At 41.2% G+C, this 26,134-nt stretch overlaps 1 protein-coding gene and 1 long non-coding RNA gene across 7 annotated transcripts in view; one reads left to right on the top strand and one right to left on the bottom strand.

Annotated features, from left to right (window-relative positions):
- RBBP5 (RB binding protein 5, histone lysine methyltransferase complex subunit) overlaps window positions 1-15,473 on the bottom strand; it is a 36,332-nt gene extending 20,859 nt beyond the window's left edge. Inside the window, exons 1-3 of one of the 2 annotated variants that reach the window (XM_045456290.1) lie at window positions 15,275-15,473; window positions 5,014-5,039; window positions 3,935-4,107 (exon numbers count right to left, since the gene is read on the bottom strand). In XM_045456290.1, the coding sequence (XP_045312246.1) occupies window positions 3,935-4,107; window positions 5,014-5,039; window positions 15,275-15,293 (218 nt within the window). In that variant the 5' untranslated portion in view covers window positions 15,294-15,473. The remainder of the gene's footprint in view (window positions 1-3,934; window positions 4,108-5,013; window positions 5,040-15,274) is intronic. The other variant, XM_045456292.1, reaches the window with a different exon arrangement.
- A 192-nt stretch (window positions 15,474-15,665) lies between these two features.
- Window positions 15,666-26,134, top strand: part of LOC123586818 — a 42,588-nt gene continuing 32,119 nt past the window's right edge. The window contains exons 1-3 of one of the 5 annotated variants that reach the window (XR_006706970.1): window positions 15,669-15,830; window positions 16,766-16,860; window positions 24,472-25,409. This is a non-coding gene — a long non-coding RNA (uncharacterized LOC123586818). Of the gene's footprint in view, window positions 15,831-16,765; window positions 16,861-24,471; window positions 25,410-26,134 lie in introns of those variants that run through there. The other 4 variants (XR_006706969.1, XR_006706968.1, XR_006706967.1 and 1 more) reach the window with 4 other exon arrangements.

The raw sequence follows: 26,134 nt of genomic DNA, 5'->3' as shown, positions 1-26,134 counted from the left end.
GGTAAAATAAGGAAGTGAATATAAAGGGATCAAGAGCAAGTCTGCATACAAAAGGACTCTCTCCCACCAGCTCTAGAACACCTGCAGTCTAACCCCTCAGAAAGACAAGCAGAGGATCCTTTCAGAGAACGTGAACATAAAAAAAGAAGAGGTTTGAAGTCGCTTTTGTTGAGGGTTCCTAACAAAAAAACCAGCGACCCACCCCATTTCAGTGAAGGGTAAGAGAGTGAGCTAAACTTGCAAATACTCTAACAGCATGTCCGTGGATAAGTTCTGAAATTAACAAACCAAGACAAAGATACATGTTAATTAGAAATATGAAGATAAGTATCAGAAGAAATAGACAAAAAAATGAAAGCACAGAGGGCTGGCGTGGGGAGAAACAAGGGACAGCTTTTATTGTTGCTCTTGTGAGCCTTATAGCACAATCTGACTACAGAACTGAGTGCCAGTTCTTCCATTTTTTCTTTAAACCCTTTTGTATTATAATATCCTTTTTTCCCCCCACAGCAACCTGGTATTTCTGTTAAATTAGAGGGGGATCCAATTTTTAAAATTAATTTAAAATTAATCATTAACTAAAAATCTTTAATTTAAAATTAAACTATAAACAAGTGAAACCTAAGAGAGGGTCTCCCATTAAAAAAAAAAAAAACAACCAACAACAATATATTCTACAATTCCAAATTCTAGAAGGAGGTACAAAATCGGAAGCTGGGGCGGGGGGGCGGGGGGGGCGGACAACCAGAAGCTGGGAACATAGCAGTAAAATGCCAGACAAGGTTCATAAATCACAGCACTTACCATCTCACAGGAAGGTACTCATAAAACAAGTTATTTGCAATAAAATAATAGGAGACACGCAACCATGATGTCAAACTACTGTTCCCCTCCGCCCCCCCCCCCCCCCATGAATATCTTCATCCAAGCCAGAAATCTGAGGATCCTTTTAATCTCCCACTTCCCTCATTCTCCGTTGTCTGCTAAGGACTAGGACTCTTATTTCTGTCCATTCTCCATCGGCAGCACTCAGCTCCGGTCCTACCACAACCGTGCTCATCATCTCTAGCCTGGATCCCTGGGCTTTGCTTATCTTCATTCTCTGTCCCCTTCAATCTCTTTTCCACGGGCTATTTTATTCTTTTTTTTTTTTTTAACCTTATTTTTATTTATTTTGAGAAAGACAGAGCCAGCAGGGGAGGGACAGAGGGAGAGGGAGACAGAATCCCAAGTAGGCTCCGCACTGTCAGCGCAGGGCCCAATGTGGGGCTCGAACTCATGAACCACGAGATCATGACCTGAGCCGAAATCAAGAGCCAGACACTGAATCAACCAAGCCACCCAGGCATCCCTTTCCACGTGCTTATTTATAAAGGTTTTTAAATTCATTTTAATTTTTTTTACAGATTTTTTTTTTTAAATAAAAAGCTCATCGTGTCATTTTCTTTCCTACAATATCTTAATGACTTCACGGTTACCTACAAGGTGAAGTTCAAACTCACAGTATGGCACACAGAGTCCTCTTTGGGGATCTGTTTACTGGCTCTTGCCGTACCCCATCCCCCGCACCACAATCCAGCCATCCTGAACTACCTACAGCTCCCCATCGTCCTGTGCTTGTCTGAAGCTGATGTCCCTGTGCCTGTGCAGCGTCCTCTGCTTGGACTACACCTGGCAAACACCTACTTATCTTACAGGTTTGAAGTTAGAAATGATCTCACCTAGGAAGCCTTTCCTGACCACTGTTCTCAGTACATGGGTCATTTCCTCCTTTGCCTCCACTAAATCTCAAATGCAGTTCTTGTATAGGACCCATAAAGCTTCAGTAGTTGCACGTGGTACGTAATTCATGTTCAGTGTTTGCTGAATGAATGAATATATAAGTGAAAAAGTTTATGCACAAAGACATTCACTAAACATGTAGCAGAGAACCAAAGAACTGTTAAATAAATTACAGTTCATCCATGAGAACATATATAGCCATAAAAAAAAGTGTTTAGAGGCTATGTAAGCAGGAAATTGTCTGGACAGGGTTAGGGAGGAAAAAAGCAAAATATAAAATAGAATAATTACAATTACAAATTCTGTTCTCTAAAAACCATATATAGTGGGGTTCCTGGGTGGCTCAGTCGCTTAAGCGTCTGACCCTTGATTCTGGCTCAGGTAGTGATCTCCTGGTTCGTGGGTTCAAGCCCCGCATCAGGCTCTGAGCTGACAGCACAGAACCTGCTAGGGATTCTCTCTCTCTCCTGCTCTTTCTGCCCCTCCCCAACTCCTGCACACACACACTCTCGCTCTCAAAATAAATATACTTAAAAAAAAACTATATATAGAAACATACTAAAATCTTTACAGTAGTAATACTTGGGTAACAGAGTACTATGGGAGACACTAATTCTTTCTGTTTTGCTATATCTTCCGTAATATTCTACATGATTATATATTATTTTACAATAAAAATATATGTATATTTTTTAACAGGTAGGAGTGCTAAGATTGGGATGAGGCTGCACAATTCCGTGAATATATACAAAACCAGTGAATTGGGGGCGCCCACGTGGCTCAGTCAGTTGAGTGTCTTGACTCGGTTTCAGTTCAGGTCAGGATCTCACGGTTCTTGAGTTCAAGTACTGCATCAGGCTCTGCAGTGACAGCATGGAGCCCGATTGGGATTCTCTCTCTCTGCCCCTCCCCTGCTCATTCACCCACTCTCTCTCAAAATAAACAGATAAACTTTAAAAGAAAAAGAATACCAGTGAATTGTACACTTTGAGTGAATTGTATAGTATGTGAATTATATAGATTTTAATCAAGCTATTAAAAACAGACGCATTTATTTCAATATTGCAAAAACACAACAACAGAAAAAAACGAAATGCGAAGGAAATGGAAAAGCTCTAATGGATCATCCAGGCTGGTCCTCTCATTCTGCATAGTAGAGACAAGTTTTGGCCGAAGCTAGTTCATTAGCCGTCAAACCTAGACTGGGATTCAGGCCTCCCCACCATCCAGGGCCTTACAATGTCGCTGCCACTTCCATTTACACAAAAGGAAATATGTCACAGTTCCATTAGATCTGATGAGGTACTTGGGGCGCCTGGGGGGCTCAGTCGGTTGAGCGTCCGACTTCGGCTCAGGTCATGATCTCGTGGTTCCTGAGTTCAAGCCCCGCGTCAGGCTCTGTGCTGACAGCTCAGAGCCTGGAGCCTGTTTCAGATTCTGTGTCTCCCTCTCTCTCTCTGACCCTCCCCCGTTCATGCTCTGTCTCTCTCTGTCTCAAAAATAAATAAACGCTGCTAAAAAAAAAAAAAAAAAAAAAAAAAAATTAAAAAAAAAAAAAAAAAGATCTGATGAGGTACTGTTTTGGGTCCCAAGTTCAGTTAGAAGAAGAGGTGCCCTACAACAAAACCTTCCAAAGCAGATACAGTAGTCTCCAAGGGGAAGAAAGAAATCAATGGGCATTTATTTATATTAGATTTTAGCTCAATCTATTTGATAGAAAAGCTGAACTACAATTCAGTGAAGGAACAGACAGTGATCAGTGAAACTCCTGGAATTCAAGAACCTGGACAAAGCTGCAGTAGAGGATTTCCAAGGTTCCCTCCTAATAAGATTTTCTATTCTAAACCAAAGGTCAATATCACAAACAGGACTACAGCCGCCATCTGTAAATATCTCATCTCAGTCCTGAAATAGTCTCAGACAGGGCCTGATTTGGATCCACAAGTACAGGGAGTCTCTCCCCCACAAAGGTGCTTCGAGGACAGCACGGGTTCAAGGTCTACAGACACTAGGAGAAACGGTACTACTAATGAATGAATACTTAAAACTCTAAATATTAAAATATCTAGTAAAATGAGATTGGCAATTACACAGCTGGCATTCGTCTCCCTAACTCAACTCATATTCCACATATTATGTTAAAATTCCTTACCATAAAGAACAGACAGGATGGATGTGTGCACTAATTATTTTAGCGATGCCTCTCGTCAAGAAATCCCAGATGACAATTCGGCCATCGTTACAGCCAACTGCAAGCAGTGTGCCCCACCTGTTAAAGGTGCAAGTCAGGGCCATGCTGATACAATCCAAAGTTCCATCGGCTTCCTAAAAATTAAAACAAATACAAGAATATACACAATAATACCCAATAATATCCAAATTATTTCTTCAAGGTTCTCTCTCATCTATGACACTTCTGTTTAATTTACATTACGACACATACCAAAATAATCTCTATATGTGTTCTTACACTTATTAAACCAGACAGAACAAGGAAATATTTATAAAAGCTAACAGAGAATATTTAGAAACAGGTGTAATAAATCTCATACATTACCAGTATAACTCTGTGCACACTGTGAAGGGCAATTAGGCAAAATATAACAAGATTCATTAAAGGAGTCATGGTACCGACCCAGTTATCATAGTTCTTGAGATTTATTTCAAGAAAAATAATGTAAAACAAAATCACTAGAACAGCCTGCCTGTGCAACATTAGGAAAGTCAAATACATTATTTTATACTCCTATCAAGCCATTTAAAATAATGACTATGATGACTAAAACCATAATGACTATACTGAAACGCATTCCAAGTATTACAAAATATTTTTACGTTTAAAAAAGTGTAAAGCACACTTAGAGCACACACGTTATTACTACGCAAAAACGCTGATTCAAAGTAGAAAAACACAGAAAAAAATCTATGTACAGGTGATGGTACAGTTTATGAAAAATCCTTCCAAGTATTTTTTTTTTTTAATTTACTGGGAAATGAACTATTTAAGATTTACAACATTATGGTGAGGTTTTCCACCAATACTGCCTATTTCCCCTCTCCTCAAAATAAAGCACAGAGTTCCTTATTATAGCAAAAGAGGTACCACCACACTTAATGCTGTCCAAAAAAAAGGGGGGGGGGGCGTGAGGGGATCAAACTACATTTTCCACCCAAACACAAAAGCTAGCCAGTTACCATATTCCTAAGTTCACAGTAATACTATACTCTTACCTCTGGATAATTCTGCCCAAAGGACTCTGCAACAAAGCAAAGAAAGAGTTCATGGAGCATGTGCAACACGTGGAGGGACCCCTCCCCCCGACCCCCGCTTAGGGCTGGTGGATGCAGTGGTTCGCAAAGTGTGGACGGGGAACTGCCTGGACGGGCCAGGGACTTCAGGGGGTCACACTTATTTTCATTATCAAACCAAGATGGCATTTGACTCTTTACTCTCAATATCGCTTACGTTTACAGATGACTTGTCCTGAGGCCCCCCAATCAGTGATATTGCAACAGAGTGAATGCAAAAGCAGATGCGAGAATTCTGCCAACTTCTACTTAGGCAAGCATTAAAGACAATTTGTAAAATTGTAAAACCATGCTATTATTCTTTTTTTTTAGAAAATCGTTATTTTTCATAAAAATGTTACCTATAAACGTAATGGGGTTTATTGGTAATGGGGTTATCGTGGTTATTTTTAACTATAAACTTTAAAAAAATCCAGTCTGTCAAACGTCTCTTATCCAATGAACTCTCTAAAGCCTCATTAATAGCAGCCAACCAGCAGTGACCATTTACCTTCCTAAGAATGACATTTACGTTGTAACATAATCTGGTAGTTGATTAAAGATGCAATTCTCTATATGAAGTTCTTAAGCATACAACATGTGGGTGCCAATACCCCTGAATGCTTTTCCTGTATGAAATGCTGCATCCACATGGGAATAACAAACGTTTCGAGCTACAGAGGATGGCATGATTACTGCCTGCTTCTCCGAATTTTCACATCCACAGCAACACCATCTTTGTCGGCATTTACTTATACAATTACCTAAGTATTTCACCATGGTGGCTTTTAAACTATACTCTGAGAACTACAGGTCCATGAAAGTTGTTTCACAGGGCACTCAAGTAAGATTTCATTTTTAAAAAAAAGAAGCCCAGTGCTTTGACAAAGAAAAGAAAAAAAAAAAGTTTGGAAACCAGTTCTATTACATTCTGTCCTTTATAAAAATTGAAAACCAAAGAGTGAAAACAGTAAAGCTAATCAAAACACAGGCCCTACAGTAAAGAACACTGAGAGGGATGAAACTAAAGGTAAATGTCCCCAGAAGGTAATTATCTTGATTATCTAATGTGAGCCACATTTACGGTGGCTGACTGCATTCAATTATGAAAGAAAAGGGTGAACTGAAATGATGAAACCAGATCAAGAGGTTTTTGAAAGAACTTTTCTCAAGTTACCAAACTAATATGTGTAAGTAATACAGCAATGTGTAATTAAAAAATGGTAGTTTCCTCCCTGCAACCCACTCAGCAAGGTACAAGTTTCCATATGTTTCTATATGCTTATTTGTATAAGCAAATCTATAAGCACATATTTGTATAAGCATTCACATATTTACAGCTGTTTTTTAAATAAAACATGACACATACGATGGGACTTGCTTCCTTAACAATGTAACCTATACATCTTTCCAAATCAGTAAGATAGAAGATCTATATTCACATGGGTGAGAAACAAACCAAAAAAAAGTATGTATCCAAAAATTAAAAACAACACAAACAAAAAACCACAATCTGGGAATATGAAGTACTCTGGAAGGAGCAGAGTGTGACCTTCTGTGTTGTGATAAGGGAAAACCACATACAAGATTCTGAGAAAGTCCAGAATCCAGGGATCATTTTAATGTCTGATTACCTCTCAACACAGACTACCCTTGTATTTCTGGTTTATGTTTTTCGGGTGGGTTTTTCTTCTTTGAGGATCATCCTAGTTAACAGAATAACAATAAGGAGTTTAAAGGAGCACAACGAGAAAGTGACATATAAAAAAGACGAGACTAATCTGGGGCAGTTTTGTTGGGGGGCCTGAGCAAGATGGCTGTCAGGCAGGATTACAGGAGCACAAGGCCCTTTCCTCACAGAATGCTCAAGACCGCTGTCATATGCTCCAGCTTGCCACCACCTACCATTTAATGTCATGATCAGATTTCTTAGGTTTTAAAGACCATGCAGGAGGGAAAAAGATGCCTAGAGACGTGGATGCCAAAAAGAAACAAAACCCCAGTCAGAGATTGAACTTCATGATACACTTGATACAAAAAACACGAGTGACTTCTATAGCAAAACCCACCATTTCCAAATCTGACAAAACTGATTACAGAAGAAAAATCCTTGACTGGATCAGTAAGTAGAGAACACATTGAAAGCCTGTTAAAGACATACCATTAAAAGTGGGGGTGGGGGGGGGGACACAGCAGACCCTTAAGGATTTTGTGACCAGTTTCTCCTAAATCTCAAGCAGCAGATAATTACCACGTTATGCAAGCTATTTCCGTGCAGGAAAAAAAATATATCAGTTCTTTATAAAACCAACATAACTGATACCACAACTTCATGGTGATAGTACTAAAAAGAAAACAACAATTTTCTCAACATAAATGGTACATAGCATTTCACCTTTAGATTCTGCAGACTTGAATCGCAACTTCTAGCAGCATTTACAATTATAATCAAACCCTAAAGACAAAGCATCTGGAGTGCGTTACTGTACCACTTAAGAAGGCATTATGGTATAGGAGAGGGGAAAAGGACCAGGGGTAGGGCTACAGCACCCAAACACCTCCACGGCATAATGAACTCTGATGTACTCCCTTAGTGAAGAATGTTTATACCAGCCATACAATCCTATCACTAGATGCTGAAATCATCTAAAACTCCGTAATCGTTTCTAATAAAAGCAACACAAGACTACAATAAACGATAAAAATCTATCAAAAACATGGATGATTCTCATTCCAGAAGGTGCAATATTAAAACCAGTTCAATTAGGGGCGCCTGGGTGGCTCAGTCGGTTGGCATCCGACTTCAGCTCAGGTCACGATCTTGCGGTCCGTGAGTTCGAGCCCCACGTCGGGCTCTGGGCTGATGGCTCAGAGCCTGGAGCCTGCTTCCGATTCTGTGTCTCCCTCTCTCTCTGCCCCTCCCCCGTTCATGCTCTGTCTCTCTCTGTCTCAAAAATAAATAAACGTTAAAAAAAAAAAATTAAAAAAAAAAAACATTTCAATTAGTATCAGCAATTAGAAAGGGATATATCACCATTAACACCATCTTGGTGGTTCCAACCAAAGAAAATGAAATAATTGGTTTAACCACTGAAAATAAGGAGATAAAACTATTGCTCTTTTGCTATTATTGAATACCTAGAAAACACAAGAGACTCAAATAAGAAAACTACTTAAATTAGTAAGAAAATATGGAGGGGTGTCTGGTTGGCTCACTCAAAAGAGCCAGCAACTCTTGATCTCAGAATGGTGACTTCGAGCCCCAGGCTGGGTGTAGAGATTACTTAAAAATAAATAGATTTTTTTAAATTTATAATATAGAGTAAGGTGGCTTAATACAAGAAAAATATTCAAACATTAATAGCTTTTATCTACATTAGAAATTAGTACCCAAAAACAGAAAAACAAGGAAAAATTCTACTCACAATGGCTACAAAACATAGAAAATATTTAAGGAAAGGGGCGCCTGGGTGGCTCAATTGGTTGAGCGGCCGACTTCGGCTCAGGTCATGATCTCACGGCTCGTGAGTTCAAGCCCCACATCGGACTCTGTGATGACAGCTCAGAGCCTGGAGCCTGCTAAGGATTCTGTGTCCCTCTCTCTCTTTGCCCCTCCCCCACTCATGCTGTGTCTCTTTCTCAAGAATAAATAAACATTAAAAAAAATGTTTAATATTTAAGGAAAAGGTAATAAGGAAAGACACAGGACACATATGAAGAAAAGTATAAAATCTCAGGTAAGGCCATTTTGGGATGGGAAAACTTAATGGCTTTCCCTAAAAATTAACATTTTATGTAATTCTAGATGGATTAAAGACAAATGTAAAAAAAAAATCTAAATGTATGGTAAAGCTGCTGATATATGATAAAGGTGGCATTTCGATTTAGTGAAGAACTTATTTAACATACAGGGAATGACAAGTGACTGTTCATCTGGAAGGAGATGGAAGTTAGGAGGAAAAAAGGTTAATTCCTCTCACATTACATGAAAATTTCAGGTAAATTAATGTTTTTAAACAACAAAAATCTCTGAAGAAAATCAAGGAGACCACATGTATAATCTAGGGTAGGGAAGACCTTAACCAAGTGAGGAAAACTAAAAGAGAAATTCGTTTGATTAGATAAAAATTGAACATTTTACATGACAACATAGTCAAGATTTACAAAAATTTGCAATGCAAATAACTGATAGGAGTCAGTCAGTTACCTATCTTATAAAGTTACCTATCTTATAAAGCAAGTTTATACAATAAGGAAAAAAAACAAAAAAAGCATGCATAAACAAGCCATAAAAGAACAAGATCAGACACCTCTGAACAGAGGAAAACATATCAAACTCAGTTGTAGTTGGACAAATGTAAATCCAAATTAAAAATGAGATACCACTTTCATCCATCAGACAGGAAAATTTAGAGAGAATACCTGCGGGCGGAGGGGAGGGCAAAGGAACATTTTTCCACATTACTTGCAAAAATGGGAATTGTTATAGCCTTTGAGAAAAGGGATCAGCATCTACTAAAAGCAAAACACACAGGCACCTGGGTGGTTCAGTCAGTTGAGCAGGACTTCGGCTCAGGTCATGATCTCACGGTTCGTGAGTTTGAACCCTGCATGGGGCTCGATGCTGTCAGCGCTGAGCCCGCTTCGCAGAGCCCATTTCAGATCCAGTCCCTCTCTCTCTCTGCCCCTCCCTCGCTCATGTTCTCTCAAAAATAAATAAACATTAAAAAAAAAATGCAAAACATATATAGTCTTCATCTCAGCAATCCTACAGTCGGAAATCTAATCTCCACAGATATAAACACAACAATGGGACAAAGTACAGATATTTTAAAGTATTGTTTTCTAGGTGGCCAAAAACAAAGAAAACCTCCCCAAACTGGAAATAAGGTAAATGCCCATTAATAGCGTAATGGATTAATAAAATATGCTGTATTCAAATATACTAATAAATTACACAAATATCTTAGAGAAATCTGCATTGGTGTTACTAAGTAGAAAAAAAGGCAAACCACAAAGTGTACATTATATAATCTCATTGTTTTTTACCATGTGCATCCACACACACACACAAAGTATACATAAGCATAGAGAAAAATATGGAAGGAAATATGTGGGATTATCAACAAAAAGGAGGAGGCAAGGAAAAAAGACCACTTTCTTTTAAAAAAAAAAAAGCATGTAAATTTCACAATTAAAATTACTTATCATGAATGTGTATCTACATGAACGCATTAAAAACCATCGGATCGGGGCGCCTGGGTGGCGCAGTCGGTTAAGCGTCCGACTTCAGCCAGGTCACGATCTTGAGGTCCGTGAGTTCGAGCCCCGCGTCAGGCTCTGGGCTGATGGCTCAGAGCCTGAAGCCTGTTTCTGATTCTGTGTCTCCCTCTCTCTCTGCCCCTCCCCCGTTCATGCTCTGTCTCTCTCTGTCCCAAAAATAAATAAACGTTGAAAAAAAAAATTAAAAAAAAAAAAAAAAAAAAAAAACCATCGGATCTAGTATCTCCTAACGTGTAGGAATAGTAACCTATAGTGATAAGTGAAGGAAGTTTCAAATACTGTGTATAAAAAGGTTCTATTTCTGTAAAAAAGCTGAAACAAAGCCCTAACAAATGTGTTTAAATGTCTGTATGAGCAAGGAATAAGCTAGAAAAGGATAATCACTAGACAGTTACCATTTGGGGAAGGGGAGAAAGACGGTTCTTTCCGTACGCATGTCTGTACCGTCTCCACTGCTGTGGTAAGTAGGTGCTGTATTTGTTCATTGGAAAAGCAAGAAATTAAAGAACCTCAATGAGCTTTCCAGACTTACGCCCCTGCTGGCTCATCATTCTTTGAAGAGCTCAAAGCTGCATCAGCAGCTCCCACTTACTGAAGGCTCAGGTGTCAGACTCTGTACGAAGGTCTTTTACATATTGTCATGAGGCCCTCTCCGTTCACTACTATGTGACAACTATGGTCGCCGGCCAGGCCCCAAGACCTGACCTTTACTGCCCACCTGCTTGTACTCACCAACCTATGTCCCACATTTTTCCTTAAGTTCTTCTTTCCGGCTGATCTCTTCACTCAGGCAACTGGAAACCGAAACCACCCCTCAAGAGACAGGGCCCAGACGGGTTAGAGAGGAACCCCTGACTAGTGCCTGTGTAGAAGGCCCACGGAGGGACCTCCAACTTTACCTCACTGTAATACTAAAATCTCTGCTCAAGGAGGAGAGCCTCTCTGCACAAGCCTCATTTGCACAGCAGTGCGTGTACAGGTATGTTTCCCCAACGCGCCCCGTGGGCTTATGCCTGCCTCTACATGAGATGCTACGGCTTCCCACCAAAACATTCATCCTAACCCTATAAAGAGGGAGCCATGCACCCTTGTTCAGGGTCGTAGCTTTGGAAGTCACTCCCCGTGATCTCCTTATTTGCCGCAAATACAGTTTGCTTTGTGCACAACTCCACCTGGTGTATCTTATTTCAATGTTTTTCAAACAGTAGGACTCAATCCACCACAAATGGATAAATCAATTTAGTGACACCCAACAAGTTTTTTAAAACTTTAGAACAGAAGATAAAAGAGGACATTGAGCATGACAATGATTAAGCACAATTTTGAGAGGGGCGCCTGGCTGATTCAGTCAGTAGAGCGTCAGACTTCGGTTCAGGTCATGATCTCGCGGTTCAAGTTCAAGCCCCACATTAGTCTCACTGCTGTCAGCGTGCAGAGCCTGCTTTGGATCCTCTGTCCCCCTCTCTCGCTGTCCCCCCCCCCCCGGCTCATTCTCACATGCGCTCTCTCTCGCTCTCTCTCAAAAATAAACATTTAAAAAATCTTTAAAAAAATATAATTTTGAGAAACATATATATTTGTATACATGATAGGTCGTGACAGAAAGTACATTTCTTACTGTGAGTTATAAAAATAAGCTTGAAAAACTCTTATTTTAACTTTGTATCTCCAAGTGCACACTGTCTGATACGCAGCAAGGGCTCAAAAGTGATTGCAGAAGTAGGGGCGCCTGGGTGGCTCCGTCGGTTGAGCGTCCGTCTTCAGCTCAGGTCATGATCTCACAGCTCGGTGAGTTCGAGCCCCGCGTCGGGCTCTATGCTGACAGCTCGGAGCCAGGAGCCTGCTTCGGACACTGTGTCTCCCTCTCTCTGCCCCTAACCCACTCACATTCTGTCTCTGTCCCTCTCAAAAATAAATCGTCAAAGAAATTTTTTAAGTGATTGCAGAAGTAAAATCAGTACCTTGCCTGTTCAAATTAAGAACACATTATTCCTTTCCTTTATCCGGCCAGCTATTCTTTTGCATGCTCCCACAGTCACATCACTTCTGTTCCTTTCTGCTTTTTAGCTGCAATCATGAACTTTCTCCTTTAAAACTCAGTCACTTCCATAGCAATGTGTATCTTCTGGATCAGCCTTCTTTTAAATTGTCTAACCTTCCAATGCTAAATATTCCTAAGTTTCACTGTGACGAATCTCTTGTATCATTCAAAAAAAACCTTTACTGTGATTCTGCTATCTCTTTCAACGTACTAGCCTATCTAACAGCTTTCCTCCATCCTTAAATTTCTTTTTTACTTTTTTTATTTTATTATTTATTTTGAGTGACACAGAGGGAGCATGAGCAGGGGAGGGGCAGAGAGCTAGAGAGAGGGAGACAGAGACAGAGAATCCCAAGCAGGCTCTGCACAGTCAGCGCGCAGAGCCCAATGCAGGGCTCGACCTCACAAAACTGAGATCATGACCTGAGCCAAAATCAAGAGTCCGGCGTTTAACCAACTGAACAACCCAGGAGCCCCCCATCCTTAAGTTTTTAAAAACAAGGGTCGACTTTTAGCCTCCACCCCACCTCCCACACCTTCCTAAAATGATGGTCATTTGATTTCTGCTCAAGGTGCTGCAGGACTGCCTAGGACTATACAGAGCAGGCCTTTCTCAGTCTCAAGTGCTCTACAGCAGGCTTCGGACAGCAAACCAACCAACCTGTATCCTCTTCCACCTGGACAAGGACAAACATACGGAAGCACTCAAAACTACGCTAGCTCTGGGCGCCTGGGTGGCTCAGTCGTTTGAGCATCCGACTTCGGCTCAGGTCATGATCTCACAGCTTGTGAGTTCAAGCCCCACATCAAGCTCTCTGCTGTCAGTGCAAAACTCGCTTTGGACCTTCCGTTCCCTGCCCCCCCCCCCCGCCCCCCGCCTCTTCTCCACTTGCTCTCTGTCAAAAATAAATAAATCTTTAAAAAATATACATGCCGAACTCATAGTAAGTACTATGTAACTCTTAATCTATCATTTATTCCTCCTCATAACCCCTGAATATAGGTCATTGTCCAAGATTCTGCCCTCAGCAGTTTTCTTTTTCTGCCCTTCCCACCTTCTCCCTTGGTCTTGTCAACTACTCACAAGGTTTCAATAAGCCCACCTGTAGGAAAATTACAGATCACTCTCGTAAATCTAAACCTATTTCCTGAACCCCAGATCCACCCTCAATGTTGTCTCTTCCCAATTTCCTTAAATGTTTGTCAGTAATGCTGTCATTGGCTCCCATCATTTTCACTTGACTGTTCCTCACCACCAGCACCGCCACCACATGCAAGCAATTTTCAGATTCTGTCAACTCTACCTCCTCAGTGTCTTTTTGTTCCATTTCCTAGCTCAGACCTTCTTTATCACTCATTTACTCTGGCCCTCCAAACTGTTTTCACACCATCCAAGGCTCAACAACACGTTGCTGTCAGATAAAGAAAGACGGGAAGGAAGGAAGGAAGGAAGGAAGGAAGGAAGGAAGGAAGGAAGGAAGGAAGGAAGGAAGAAAAAGGAAAGGAAAGGAAGGAGAGGAGAGGAGAGAAAGAAAGAAGGAAAGAAATGAAAAGAAAAGAAAGAGCATAGCTCTGATTAAGTTACTTACCAGGTCAAAAACCCTTCAATGCATCTGCCCTACCTTCCTTAAAAAGCACAGACTTTTCAGCTGGGCATTCAAGAGCTTCCACAAAACAGATGGCAGCAACCCCATCTCTTGGCCTTCTCTTTATTCACAGTACACACAACCTGGCCAAGCAGGAACATTCTTTAGGTGTTCTCTCACTGATGTCGTAGCACATTCCTAACAAGCACTCCTCCACGTATCTTCACACTTCTGTCTGTCAATATTTTACCAATCTTAAATGTCCACTCAAAACTCCAACTCCTCCAGAGGTTTCTTTGTTCCTGGTTACCTTTCTTCCCCTGCCCCAAAGATATTCACTCGCTCTTCTAAGTGTTCTTAGACTTAATGACTCTTAAAGGCCTGCCTGCATTCTGTAATATATTATGGCTATTTACATAATCACCTTAATCTCCCTGCTTAACAAAAAGCTCCTTAAAGGTAAAAACTATTTCTGAAAAATCTTGGGGGCCCTTTAAACATCCAGTACAGCTTCTGAATTTTTTTTTTTTAAGAGAAACTTTACAGAAAGTCATTTAGGACTTCTGGAAAACTTCAGACATCCCTCAGCTATCATGCTAAACACCAAATGAAATCCTAGAAGAAAGGACCCACGGTTTTTAAACAACTTGAGTAAGGGGTAAAAATCACCCAAAGAGAGGGTGACAAAAGACAAATGCCTCTGTAGCTCTCAGTGTTTTACACACTGTCCCTGGTAGTTAAGGAGCTTAAATGGGAAGCCAAGATAACTGGATTCCAGTGCCAACTATGCCATTTACTCACTTCGTGCCCTCCAATCACTACTGTCTAAGACTTTTTTCATCTGTCGAATAAGAGACTTCAACTAGATCTTCAAGTTCCTCTCCTTGGGCATCCCGTGTTTCTACAAAACAATCTAACTTGTCCAAGCACCCAAACCCCTGACAAGTCTTCAAAGCTTCACCTAAGCCTCACATCCTTAGATTCCTGATTTTCCAATAACTCTGGTCCTGCCTGCTCTGGGCTACTTCAGCACCTTCGATCCCTGTGATCAAATCGAAGTCACAAACTGTCCCTGCCGCTCCACAACTGATCTGAAAGTAGCCTCGGGAAAGGCAATGCATTCTGCTCAGGCAGAAGCTGGGCTGCCTCCTCCCGCTGCTGCTCCATAATAGGAGCGCCCAATGATCCACAGCAGAACTATGTCCCTAAGGTTGCAGCCTGAGTCCCTCCCGACCAGGTTCCCTCCTTTCCAAAACCAAAGGGTTTTCTAAAACGCAACCACAGCCCTCCTCACCCAGCAACTCGAGGTTCATCCCTGAGGACTCTGGCCGCCTGGTCTCAGCTCCAGGAACGACGCCTTTTCCCCCCACCGCCTGCTTTCTGAGATGTGCGTGTAAGTGGGGGCCGCCGCAAATAGCTTAGCGCAGGCTCCGGAGACTTTCTGGTTTAGAAGACCCCGCGGCTTCCGCTTTCTTCCCCCGCCTTCCTTGTTCGTTTCAAATGAGCTGTCCATACATATGCCTAATCAAAAAGAACTAACTCGGAATCACTTGAGTATGATGTTGACTAAGGGACGAAAAAGCTATCGTCACTTAGTACTTTAAGAAGTGCAGTAATTTGTGGCCGTTTTCGCCCGAATCATGTAGGCGAACGAGAAACTTCAGGCATATAGCGAGACTGCTAGTCCTTCCTGTGTTGTGTGTTCAGCCGCGTTGTCCCGGCCGGCTGCTTCCGATGCCCTCAAGAAAGGTTCCGGGCAAAGTCCGACGGATGTAGGAAAGCGGGAAAGGTCGGCTGTGGTGCACGGATGTGGAGCGGAGCTATAGTCCCCAAGGCGCGTGGTCGTTTGTGTATGTTTCAGTCTCGGGAAAATTACTTCCTATTTGTAAAGATACGCCATTGGTCCCACAGAAATGTACGATAGCTTTTGTTAGGCCTCTGTCTCAGGCTTTACCGTGTACCCAGCGTTGACCAGGACACTGAAAATGAATTGGAATGAGAGGTGGGCCGAGTTCTCACGAGCTCTATCCGACAGGACTGTGGTGAGATACACAAAGCAATTAGAGAAGGCCAGTTGATGGTTGCTAACGAAGAACAAATTCTTTTATCAACAAATTTCAACTATGGGTTCTGTGGGTTATCAGAAGGAAAAGAGTGGTGTAGGCTTACTGTAAAAACAGGACTCGAGCTAGATCACCCTCTGTAGATTTAATGCCGATAATCCCAGCTCCACCCCTTACTAACCCCGCCCCTTGGGCAAAGTTTTATTCTCTGTGCTTCAGTTTTCTCCTATGTAAAATTGGGGGTGATGATAATGCTAGTACCTACAGGGTTATCGTGAAGATTAAATGAGCTGACACAGATGAAGCGCTTCAAACGGCAAGCGCCCAGTAAATTTTAGCTATTATTATTTACAAATCCCTTTCCCCTGAATTACCTTCCTTCCTTGAGACCCTTAAGGGAGATCTCAGCCCCATTGGACCAAATACAGTGATTGAGGCTCAGAGATATTAGGCAGTTTGCGTTCCTTCTCCTATCCAAAACGTTGCCAAAATGCCATGTAAAATATTACACTGCCAACAACGGTAAGTAAGTGTGCAGACACTCTCACAATCATTCGTTACCAGTTCTCTCAAATTCTGCCAATTGGATAAGCGGGGAGATGTCACTGTGACATTTGTTTCGTGACGAACTTTTCACATGCATAAATGTGTATTAGTTTCTTCCGTAGGGTGGCCTGTTCATTCACTTTGCTTGTTTTTTGAATGGAGTATTTGTCTTGTAGGATAATTTAAGTGAAGAATAATATGATCGGATTGATGTTTGAGAAGGAAAACGAGGATATCGTGGAGTAGGATTGATTCGAGAAGTGGAAAGCAGGTAGGAGGTCACTGCAGTAATCCTGCGGAGAGACGAGGAAGACCCGACTCAAAGCCAGGAAAGAGGGAAAGAGGAAGGCAATGCGTTCAAGAGAGGGGTAGGAGACAGAACTGACAATGGAAAGGTCATTTGTATTTGGAAAGCAAAGAAGGTCAGGAGTCTGACATGACTTCTGTGTTTCTAGTTGAGGGGGGAAGGGGTGCTCCGTTTGACAGAGGAGACAATGCAGGAAAAGGAACAGCTTTGGCCAAGATAGATGGGGAGTCCAGACTGGGACATGTTAGGCCTGTGAGAAATTCAAGTGACCATACTGAGTTGGAGTTCACAGAAGAGGTTTAGGCTAAAGATCGACCACACTTCATCAATTCTAATATGCGTATATTAAATGTGGGGAGCCACATTTAAAAATCTCTTACATTTAATTATACCTCATAATTATTTAGCAGTGGGGTTTTTTTCTTTCTTAGTGCTACATAAGATAACTGTGTTTTACAAGTCACGGTTGCTTTGATTTGATGAAAAACAGCATAATTGGTGGGCTCTGTTTTACAAGTCATAGTTGGAGTGTATTAATAGACCAACTACAAAGGAAGGTACCCAGATCTGTATGTTGAAGGGGAGAAAAGGAAATTTAACAATTTTCCTTCTTGGCTTGAAGCCACTTTTAGCTGTCATTCAGACTTTATATGAGAAAAAAAAAAAATTTCTTGACTAGGTTGAACTTCCATCTCATTAAATACTTTTACAGATTCTCCCTAAATTAAGCCAGCTGGTATTTACGTCTCCTACAGGTAAAAATCAGGAATTTTCTGAGCGGAGCACCTCCCAGTCAGCAAGGATCAAATCACGGAATATGGTGAAGGCCAGGAGATTTTTGTAACATTCCAAGGATTTATCCCAGTGGTTCTCAACCTTAGCTGCACATTGGAATTTCTGGGGCACCTCAGAATAATACAGGTGCCTCAGTCCCACACCCAGAGATTCTGTGTTAATTGCAAAATCTGCCCAGAGCATTCTTAGGCATTGATATATTTAGAAGATTCTTAGAGATTCTCATGTTCAGACAGGATTGAGAACCATTACTGTAGTATAAGACTGGGGGTGCCTCCCAAATTATTGGCCTAGTCAGGGAGTGAGGACTTTCTCAGAAAATGTACTCGACCACAATCCGTGCTTATTGTGAGAGATTACAGACTTCAAAGATAGGCAGAGCTAAGAAAGAAAACATGAAATAGATAGTAACATCAACACAGCTCTCAGTTCCCTGGAGACAAGAAGGATTAGAAGGAAATTCAATTAATTAACTAACAAAAAAAGGCATATACACAAGGTGATTTATTGCAGTATTATTTGTAATTGCAAAAATTTGGAAACAATCTAAGTATTTGTACATTTGTGGTACATTACACAATAGCATACTCAGCAGCTATTAAAAAAGTGAGGAAGGGATGGCTTAGTGGGTTAGGAGTCTGACTTTTTTTTTTAAGAGAGAAAGAACGAGAGCAGGTAGGGGGAAGATGGAGAGAGAGAGAGAGAGAGAGAGAGAGAGAATCTTAAGCAGACTCCACACCTGCGCAGAGCCTGACACAGGGCTAGATCCCATGACCTTGGGATCATGGCCTGAGTCAAAACCAAGAGTTGGACACTCCACGCACTGAGCCACCCAGGCGCCCCACCCATTTGACTCTTGATTTGGGCTCAGGTCATGATCTCACAATCATGTGATCGAGCCCTGCGATGCGCTCCATGCTGAGCATGGAGCCTGCTTGGGATCCTCTCTCCTTCCCTCTCTCTCAGCCCCTCCCCTGCCCTTGCTCTCTCTCTCAAAATAAATGAAAAAACTTTTTTAAAAATTAGTAAATGAGGGGGCGCCTGGGTGGCGCAGTCGGTTAAGCGTCCGACTTCAGCCAGGTCACGATCTCGCGGTCCGTGAGTTCGAGCCCCGCGTCGGGCTCTGGGCTGATGGCTCGGAGCCTGGAGCCTGTTTCCGATTCTGTGTCTCCCTCTCTCTCTGCCCCTCCCCCGTTCATGCTCTGTCTCTCTCTGTCCCAAAAATAAAAATTAGTAAATGAGGAAGAACTCTACGAATTGATATAAAGCGGTTGCCAAGACATATTGCTAAGTGAAAAATGCAAAGCACAAATGCTGCCCCGAGAAAGAAAGGAATATAAAAAAACAGAGCACATTTGTTCGTTTGTGCAAAAGAAATGCAGTACAGGAAAGATAAATCGGAAACTAAGGCAAGTGGCTACCTGTAGAGGATAGGTGGGAAAAAGATGGAAAAAGGGAGTAAATGAAATGGGGTAGCAGGAATGAGGAGGTAGTGATACTCAGAGTATATATTCATATAGCTGTGCCTCTTAGAGCAGTGGTAGTGTCTCACGTACCCCCAAAATAATGACATAACTAAAACCAACTGGGATGCGGAGAGAGTCCAAATGGAATAAGAAATACTAAAAAATGAACCCATTATAAGTCCAAAACATAGCTACACTAAGAAGGATGGGGGAAAAAAAAAAAGAAGAATGGGAAGAAAGCAACTAGCATGAGCCCTAGGTTGGGTACCACAAGGCTAGAGACAAAAAAGAACTGCAGAAAATATCTTCATTAGCTAAACACAGTAATTATTGCACACAGGCTCCATTGATGAGTGCTAAAACGAGTAGGGAGAAGTTTGAAGAGAAACAGAATTTGCATAGTCTCAGAATATTTCCTGCAGGATACGTATTAATTACAAAGGGAAGGATAGTAGTTTTACAGTGGGAAACCTGGCAGAAACCACCTTAATCATGTCAACATCACCAGTAATAAGACAAAGCAACATCATGAACCTGCTAGGATGCATTGAGGACACATTATTACCTGCAGTGTTCTGCCTAATCAAGAGAAAACATCAGAAAAACTCAAATTGCAGGACATTTGACAGAATAACTGATCAATACTCTTCAAAAAAGTCAGCGTCAGGAAAGACAGTCAAAAGAGTTTTCAAAGACTGCATGAGACTAAGAAATAACTAAATGCCATGAGGGATCTGGTCGGGAGCCTAGCAGAAGAAAAAGACAGTAGCAAAAAACCTAGTCAAATTCAAGAAAGGTCTTTAGTTAGGAGTATTGTAGCAACATTAATCTTTTTGGTTCTGATAATTGTACTATAGCTATGTAAGATGTTAACATTGGGGAAGATGGGGGGGATATATGAAAACTCTCAAGACTGTTTTTGCAATTTTTCTGTAAGTCGAAAATAATTCAATATAGGGGCGCCTGGGTGGCGCAGTCGGTTAAGCGTCCGACTTCAGCCAGGTCACGATCTCGCGGTCCGTGAGTTCGAGCCCCGCGTCGGGCTCTGGGCTGATGGCTCAGAGCCTGGAGCCTGTTTCCGATTCTGTGTCTCCCTCTCTCTCTGCCCCTCCCCCGTTCATGCTCTGTCTCTCTCTGTCCCAAAAATAAATAAACGTTGAAAAAAAAAAAATTAAAAAAAAAATAAATAATTCAATATAAAAAGTTTTTTTTTTAAAAAAAGGACATTAACTCCTTCATCAGCTCTTATGAAGATGACTCACCAAGTCAAATGCACACTTTGTACAACCTTCTAGAAGATCATTGCCTAATAATTGAAAGGAAGAGACAAAACACTTAAAAAGTCAACTTATTCACACTCAAGAAGCAATTCCACATAAAGTTACTGGATCTGAGGAGGGGATAAGAAGTAGGGGGGAAAGGTGGAAAACATAACACTCGTCTAAGTTATGAATTCCAAAAACAAGCATCACTGATTCCAAGTTTTGACAATTCCTTTTGGAGGCTCTTCCTCCAGGTCCAGAACATGGAGCAGTTTCTTGGCAGGAGACCTGCACAGTCACCCAGGGCCCTACGCTTGGAAGGGCTCCACCCTTGGTTTAATGTTCTACTGTTGCAATCTTGAAATCCTTAATATTTTTTTTAAGTTTATTTATTTATTTTGAGAGAGACAAAGACAGCACAAGTGGGGAAGGGGCAGAGAGAGAGGGAGACCGAGGATTCCAAGCAGGTTCCACACTGTTGGCATGGAGCCCGATGCGGGGCTCGAACTCACGAAACCGTGAGATCATGACCTGAGCTGAAACCGAGAGTCGATCATTAACCAACGAGCCACCCAGGCACCTTGAAATCCTTGATAATTTTTTAACAAGGGAGCCCTGTATGTTCATTTTGCACAGGGCCCCACAAATGAGGTAGCAAGTTCAGTGTGCCTCCACTTGTCAACCATAAGTTAGCAGAAAGAGAAGCCTCATTCACATGATGCACCCGATTCACCCCAGGCCACAGTTGATTGCTCTGTGGATAAGCCCCTGACCCAAGCAGAACCCAATTAGACTCCTTTCCCAAGAATTTGGAATGAGGACTAAGTGGCCCCCATAGTGTGGCACATCTCTTGAAGAGAGTAGATATGAATGAGAGGGCTATTGGCATCTAAAAGATGCAAACCATGCTGGTTGGCTTCAGATTGAATAATAAAGCAGAGGTTCAGAAGCAAGTCAAAGATAACACTTTCTGCATCCAATTTGTTCCTGAGAACATGCTGCATTATGTCCTCTCCTTCTGTGAAATATCCCTGGGCCTTTATAAAAGATAAGCTTTTTTGCTTGTGCTGTCCCAAAGCATTTTTTGATTACAGAGGTCCTAACTAATTCCACTCCCTGAGAATGCTCAGACCCCATTTGTGTTGGGAGGGAACACTTTCAAACTGAAAAGATTTAAAAACCATTTCTAAAACCAAAATAATCATTCAAAGTTGCTTTAAATAAAGAAAACCCACAGTTGCTCCTTTGAAAAAAAACAAAGGAAAACATTGCCTAAAGAAAAGGTAACAATAACAATAAAAAACATTATGTGAAGATAGCAAGTTGGTTTCCTCGCAATTCTCTGACTCTCCAAGCCAGTGGAATCATTTTCATCATCTTTACTGGACTGGATGCTAATATGCTTGATGAATTTCAAATTCAAGCCCTTTAAAAAACATTAGATAAAGCCCCTAGTGCCATTTTCACTGTAGTTTTTCCCCCCATTTACCCATTTTTCTTTCTATACCCTCTAATTTTACCTTTTTTGTAAGGGAAACTTAAGACGACTTGTTATACAAGTCAGACTTCAAGCTCTGGGCACTTCAAGGAAAGAAAGCAACTGTACTGTTTGGCAATAAATCTGTACAGTGGGATGGAAGAAGAGTTTATTCCCCAATATCTCCACCCTCAGTGGATAAACAGAATCTATTCTGTAAATTCTATAAACAGAATCCAAAGTCTAGCTCATCCCAGGCCAGAATCCAAATACTGAGGGTGTTCATCTCATCTGCTAGGGGGTGTGGAGACTTCTGTTGTGGTGCTCTCAGAAACTGAGATGTTCTCTTTTAGAAGCTTATTCATCCAGAGAACTTGAAAGGGCTCACGTCCAGAATACATAAAGATATACGAATCCATTTTTTTAAGCTCCACGCCCAATGCGAGGCTTGAACTCATGACCTCAAGATCTAGAGTCACATGCTCTACTGACCCAGTCAGCCAAGCGCCCTACAAATCCATTTTTTTTTTTTTTTTTACATAGGAGAGGGTGAGGCGTCTGTTTGGCTTAATCAGTTAAGCTACTGACTTTGGCTCAGGTCATGATCTCATGGTTGATGATTCCGAGCCCCACATCAGGCTGTCTGCTGTCAGCACAGATCCTGCTTCAGATCCTCTGTCCCCCTCTCTCTGCCTCGCCCCTGCTTGCGCTCTCTCTCTCAAAAATAAATAAACGTTAAAAAAATAAATAAAAAAAGGAGAGGGGATCCTAGGTGACTCAGTTGATTAAGCATCTGACTCGATTTCGGCTCAGGTCATGATCTCACAGTTTGTGGGATCGAGCCACACATCAGGCTCTGTGATGACACAAAACAACAACAACAAAAAAGGAGACACCACCCAAAAGAACATATAAAAAGGATCTTCATGAAACTCTTATTCTCAGGGTTGTGAGCTTGAGCCAATTTTTTTGTTTGTTTAAGTTGGAGGAAAGTGCCTGGTTGGCTCAGTCGGTTGAGCAGCAGACTCTTGATTTCGGCTCAGGTCATGATCTCACAGTTGTGAAATCAAGTCCCACGTCAGGCTCCCTCTGAGCATGGGGCCTGCTTGGGATTATCTGTTTCCCTCTCTCTCTGCCCCTCCACCGCTCACACTCTCTTTCTCTCTCAAAATAAACAAACATTAAAAAGAAAAAAAAGATGCTCAATCTCCTCAATAATCAGGAAAATGCAAATTAAAGCCACAATGAGATATTTTACAACCACAAAGTTGGCAAAAAAGAGCACTGCAAAGTCTTGTGAGAGAATTCTCTCAAGAGTGTGAATCGGTACATCCACATTGGAAAACAATTTATCATTATGTAGTGAAAATGAAGTTTTGTATGTATTATGACCAGGAAATTCTACTTTTATATATATATATATGGAGGAAAAACTGTTGCACAACTGCATCAAGAGAGATGTACAAGCATGTTCATAGCAGTGTTGTTCATAATAACAAAACATGGGAAACAACCCAAATAACTTGGACTCTGGAATGGATACATTATGACAAACTCCCATGATGAACTATGAATGAAATGTAGCAATGGTACACAGCTCATTTGACCTGCTACTTCTCATATCCTGAAACTCCTTCTCCAGCCACATTGGCACTTTCTTGTCACACGAACACGCTAAGCACTTTTTTCATTTTTATTTTTTTAAGTAAGCTCTGCGCCCAATGTGGAGCTCAAACTCATGACCCAGAGATCAAGAGTCTCGTGGTCTACTGACGGAGCCGGCCAGGCTTCCCATTACATAGAGTTTTTATGGGAATGGTTGATTAACTTCTCAAACAAATATGTTTATATAATGTAATATGTTGATTAATTCCTGATAGAGGACAATTTTGCTCTCTTTAAATAAACCTGTCTTGGTAATTAATTGTTCTTTTGAAATATGGCTGAATTTGTAGAGAATTTGCATCTTTAATTGGGATTGGTTTATACAGTTTTCACAGGATCGTTATCAGGTTTCACCATTGATATCACATTAACATCATAAAATGATGTTAATCATTTCAGCAATGTTAGCAATTCTTTTTTTATTCCTAGTTTAAATATTTATTTATTTATTTTTAATGTTAATTTATTTTTTGAGAGAGACAGAGCGTGAGTGGGAGAGGGGCAGAGAGAGAGGGAGACACAGAATCCGAAGCAGGCTCCAGGCTCCGAGCGGTCAGCACAGAGCCTGACGAGGGGCTCGAACCCATGAATTGTGAGATCATGACCTGAGCCGAAGTCAGATGTTCAACCAACTGAGCCACCCAGGTGCCCCTAAATATTTTTTTAAGGCAAGAGTGAATGCCTTTATTTTTTTAACATTTTTTTTTTCATGTTTATTGATTTTTGAGAGGACGTAAGCAGGGGAGGGACAGAGAGAGAAAAGGAGACACGGAATCTGAAGCAGGCTGCGTGCTGTCAACAAAGCCCGATACAGGGCTCCCACTCACAAGTGGCGAGGTGTGACCTGAGCCGAAGTCAGAACTTAACCGACTGAGCCACCCAGGTGCCCCAAATACACTTTATGTTTTAGGGCAGTTTTCGGTTGATGGCAGTACTGAGCAGAAGATACAGAGCTTTACCACCGGCCCCCACACATGCATAGTCCCCCCCCATTATCAATGGCCTCCCCCAGAGGGGTATGTTTGTTACATTTGATGAACATACAATGACATGTCATTATCACCCAAAGTTCTTAGTTTATATCACGGTTCACTCTTGCTGTTTGTTGTATATTCTGTGGGTTTTGACAAATACATAATGACATATAACCACCATTATAGTGTCATACAGTGTAATTTCACTGCCTTAAAAATCCTCTGGGCTATGCCTACTTATCCTGCATACCCCCCAACCCCTGGCATCCAGTGATCCTTTCATGGTTTCCATAGTTTTGTGGGGGTTTTAGTTAGTTAGTTTGTTTTTTGTTTTGTTTTTTGCCTTTTCGAGAATGTCGTATAGTTGGAATCATCCAATATGTCGCCTCTTCAGATTGGCTTCTTTTACTTAGCAAAATGCATTTAAGTTTCCTCCTTGTGTTTTCATGGCGTGACAGCTCATTTCTTTTCAGCACCAAATAATATTCCATTGTCTGGATGCACCAGCAACGTTTATTTATGTGTTCACCTACTGAAGGAGATCTTGGTTGCTTCTAAGTTTGGCAATCAGAAACAAAGCTCCCCAAAACATTCATGTGCAGGTTTTTGTGTGGATATACTTTTCACTTCCTTTGGATAAATGCCAAGGAGTATGATCACTGGTTTGTATGGTAAGAATATGTTTAGTTTTCTACGAAACCACCAAACTGTCTTCCAGTTTTCATTCTCACCAACAATGAAAAGTTCCTCATTAGCTTGTGGTATTGTCAGTTTTCTGGATTTTGGCCAATCTAATATGTGCATAGTGGTATCTCTTGTTTTAATTTGCATTTCCCTGATGACGTATTATGTGGAGCATCTTTTCCTATGCTCATTTGCCATCTATATATCTTCTTTGGTGAGGTGTCTGTTCAGATCTTCTGCCTATTTTTAAATCAGATTGTTTTCTGTTGAGTGTTAAGAGTTCTTTATATATTTTGGATAGGTGTCCTTTACCAGATTTGTCTTTTGCAAACATTTCTTCCCAGTCTGTGGCTTGTCTTTTCATTCTCTTGACGGAGTTTTTCACATTTTAATTTTGACAAAGCCTAGTTTATCAATTCTTTTTTAGAGCATGCCTGGTATTGGATCTAAAAGACCTTCATGTGCAAAGTCATCTGCATTTTTCCTATTTTAACTTCTAGGAAGTTTTTTTTTTTTTTTTTTAGTTTTTAAAATTTTATTTATTTTGAGAGAGAGAGACAGAGGTAGGGAGGGGCAGAGAGAGAAGGAGAGAGAGAATCCCAAGCAGGCGCCACACTGTCAATGTAGAACCTGATGCTCGAACCACAAGACATGACCTGAGCCGAAATCAAGAGTCAGACGCTCAATCGACTGAGCCACCCAGGTACCCCACTTCTAGGAACTTTGTAGTTTTGCATTTTACATTTAATTTTGTGATCCATCTGGGGTTAACTTTTATGAAAGGTATAAGGTCTGTGTCTAGATTCATTTTCACTGAAGTAAGCTCTACGCCCAGTATGGGGCTGAAACTCACAACCCCGAGGTCAAGAGTTGCATTCTCTACTAACTGAGCCAGCCAGGCGCCCCTGGGTCCTT

The sequence above is a fragment of the Leopardus geoffroyi genome, chromosome C3 (genome assembly GCF_018350155.1).
Source record: "Leopardus geoffroyi isolate Oge1 chromosome C3, O.geoffroyi_Oge1_pat1.0, whole genome shotgun sequence".
NCBI lineage: Eukaryota > Metazoa > Chordata > Mammalia > Carnivora > Felidae > Leopardus > Leopardus geoffroyi.
The sequence above is the reverse complement of the archived record's forward strand: the minus strand, read 5'-3'. Positions and strand labels throughout refer to the sequence as shown.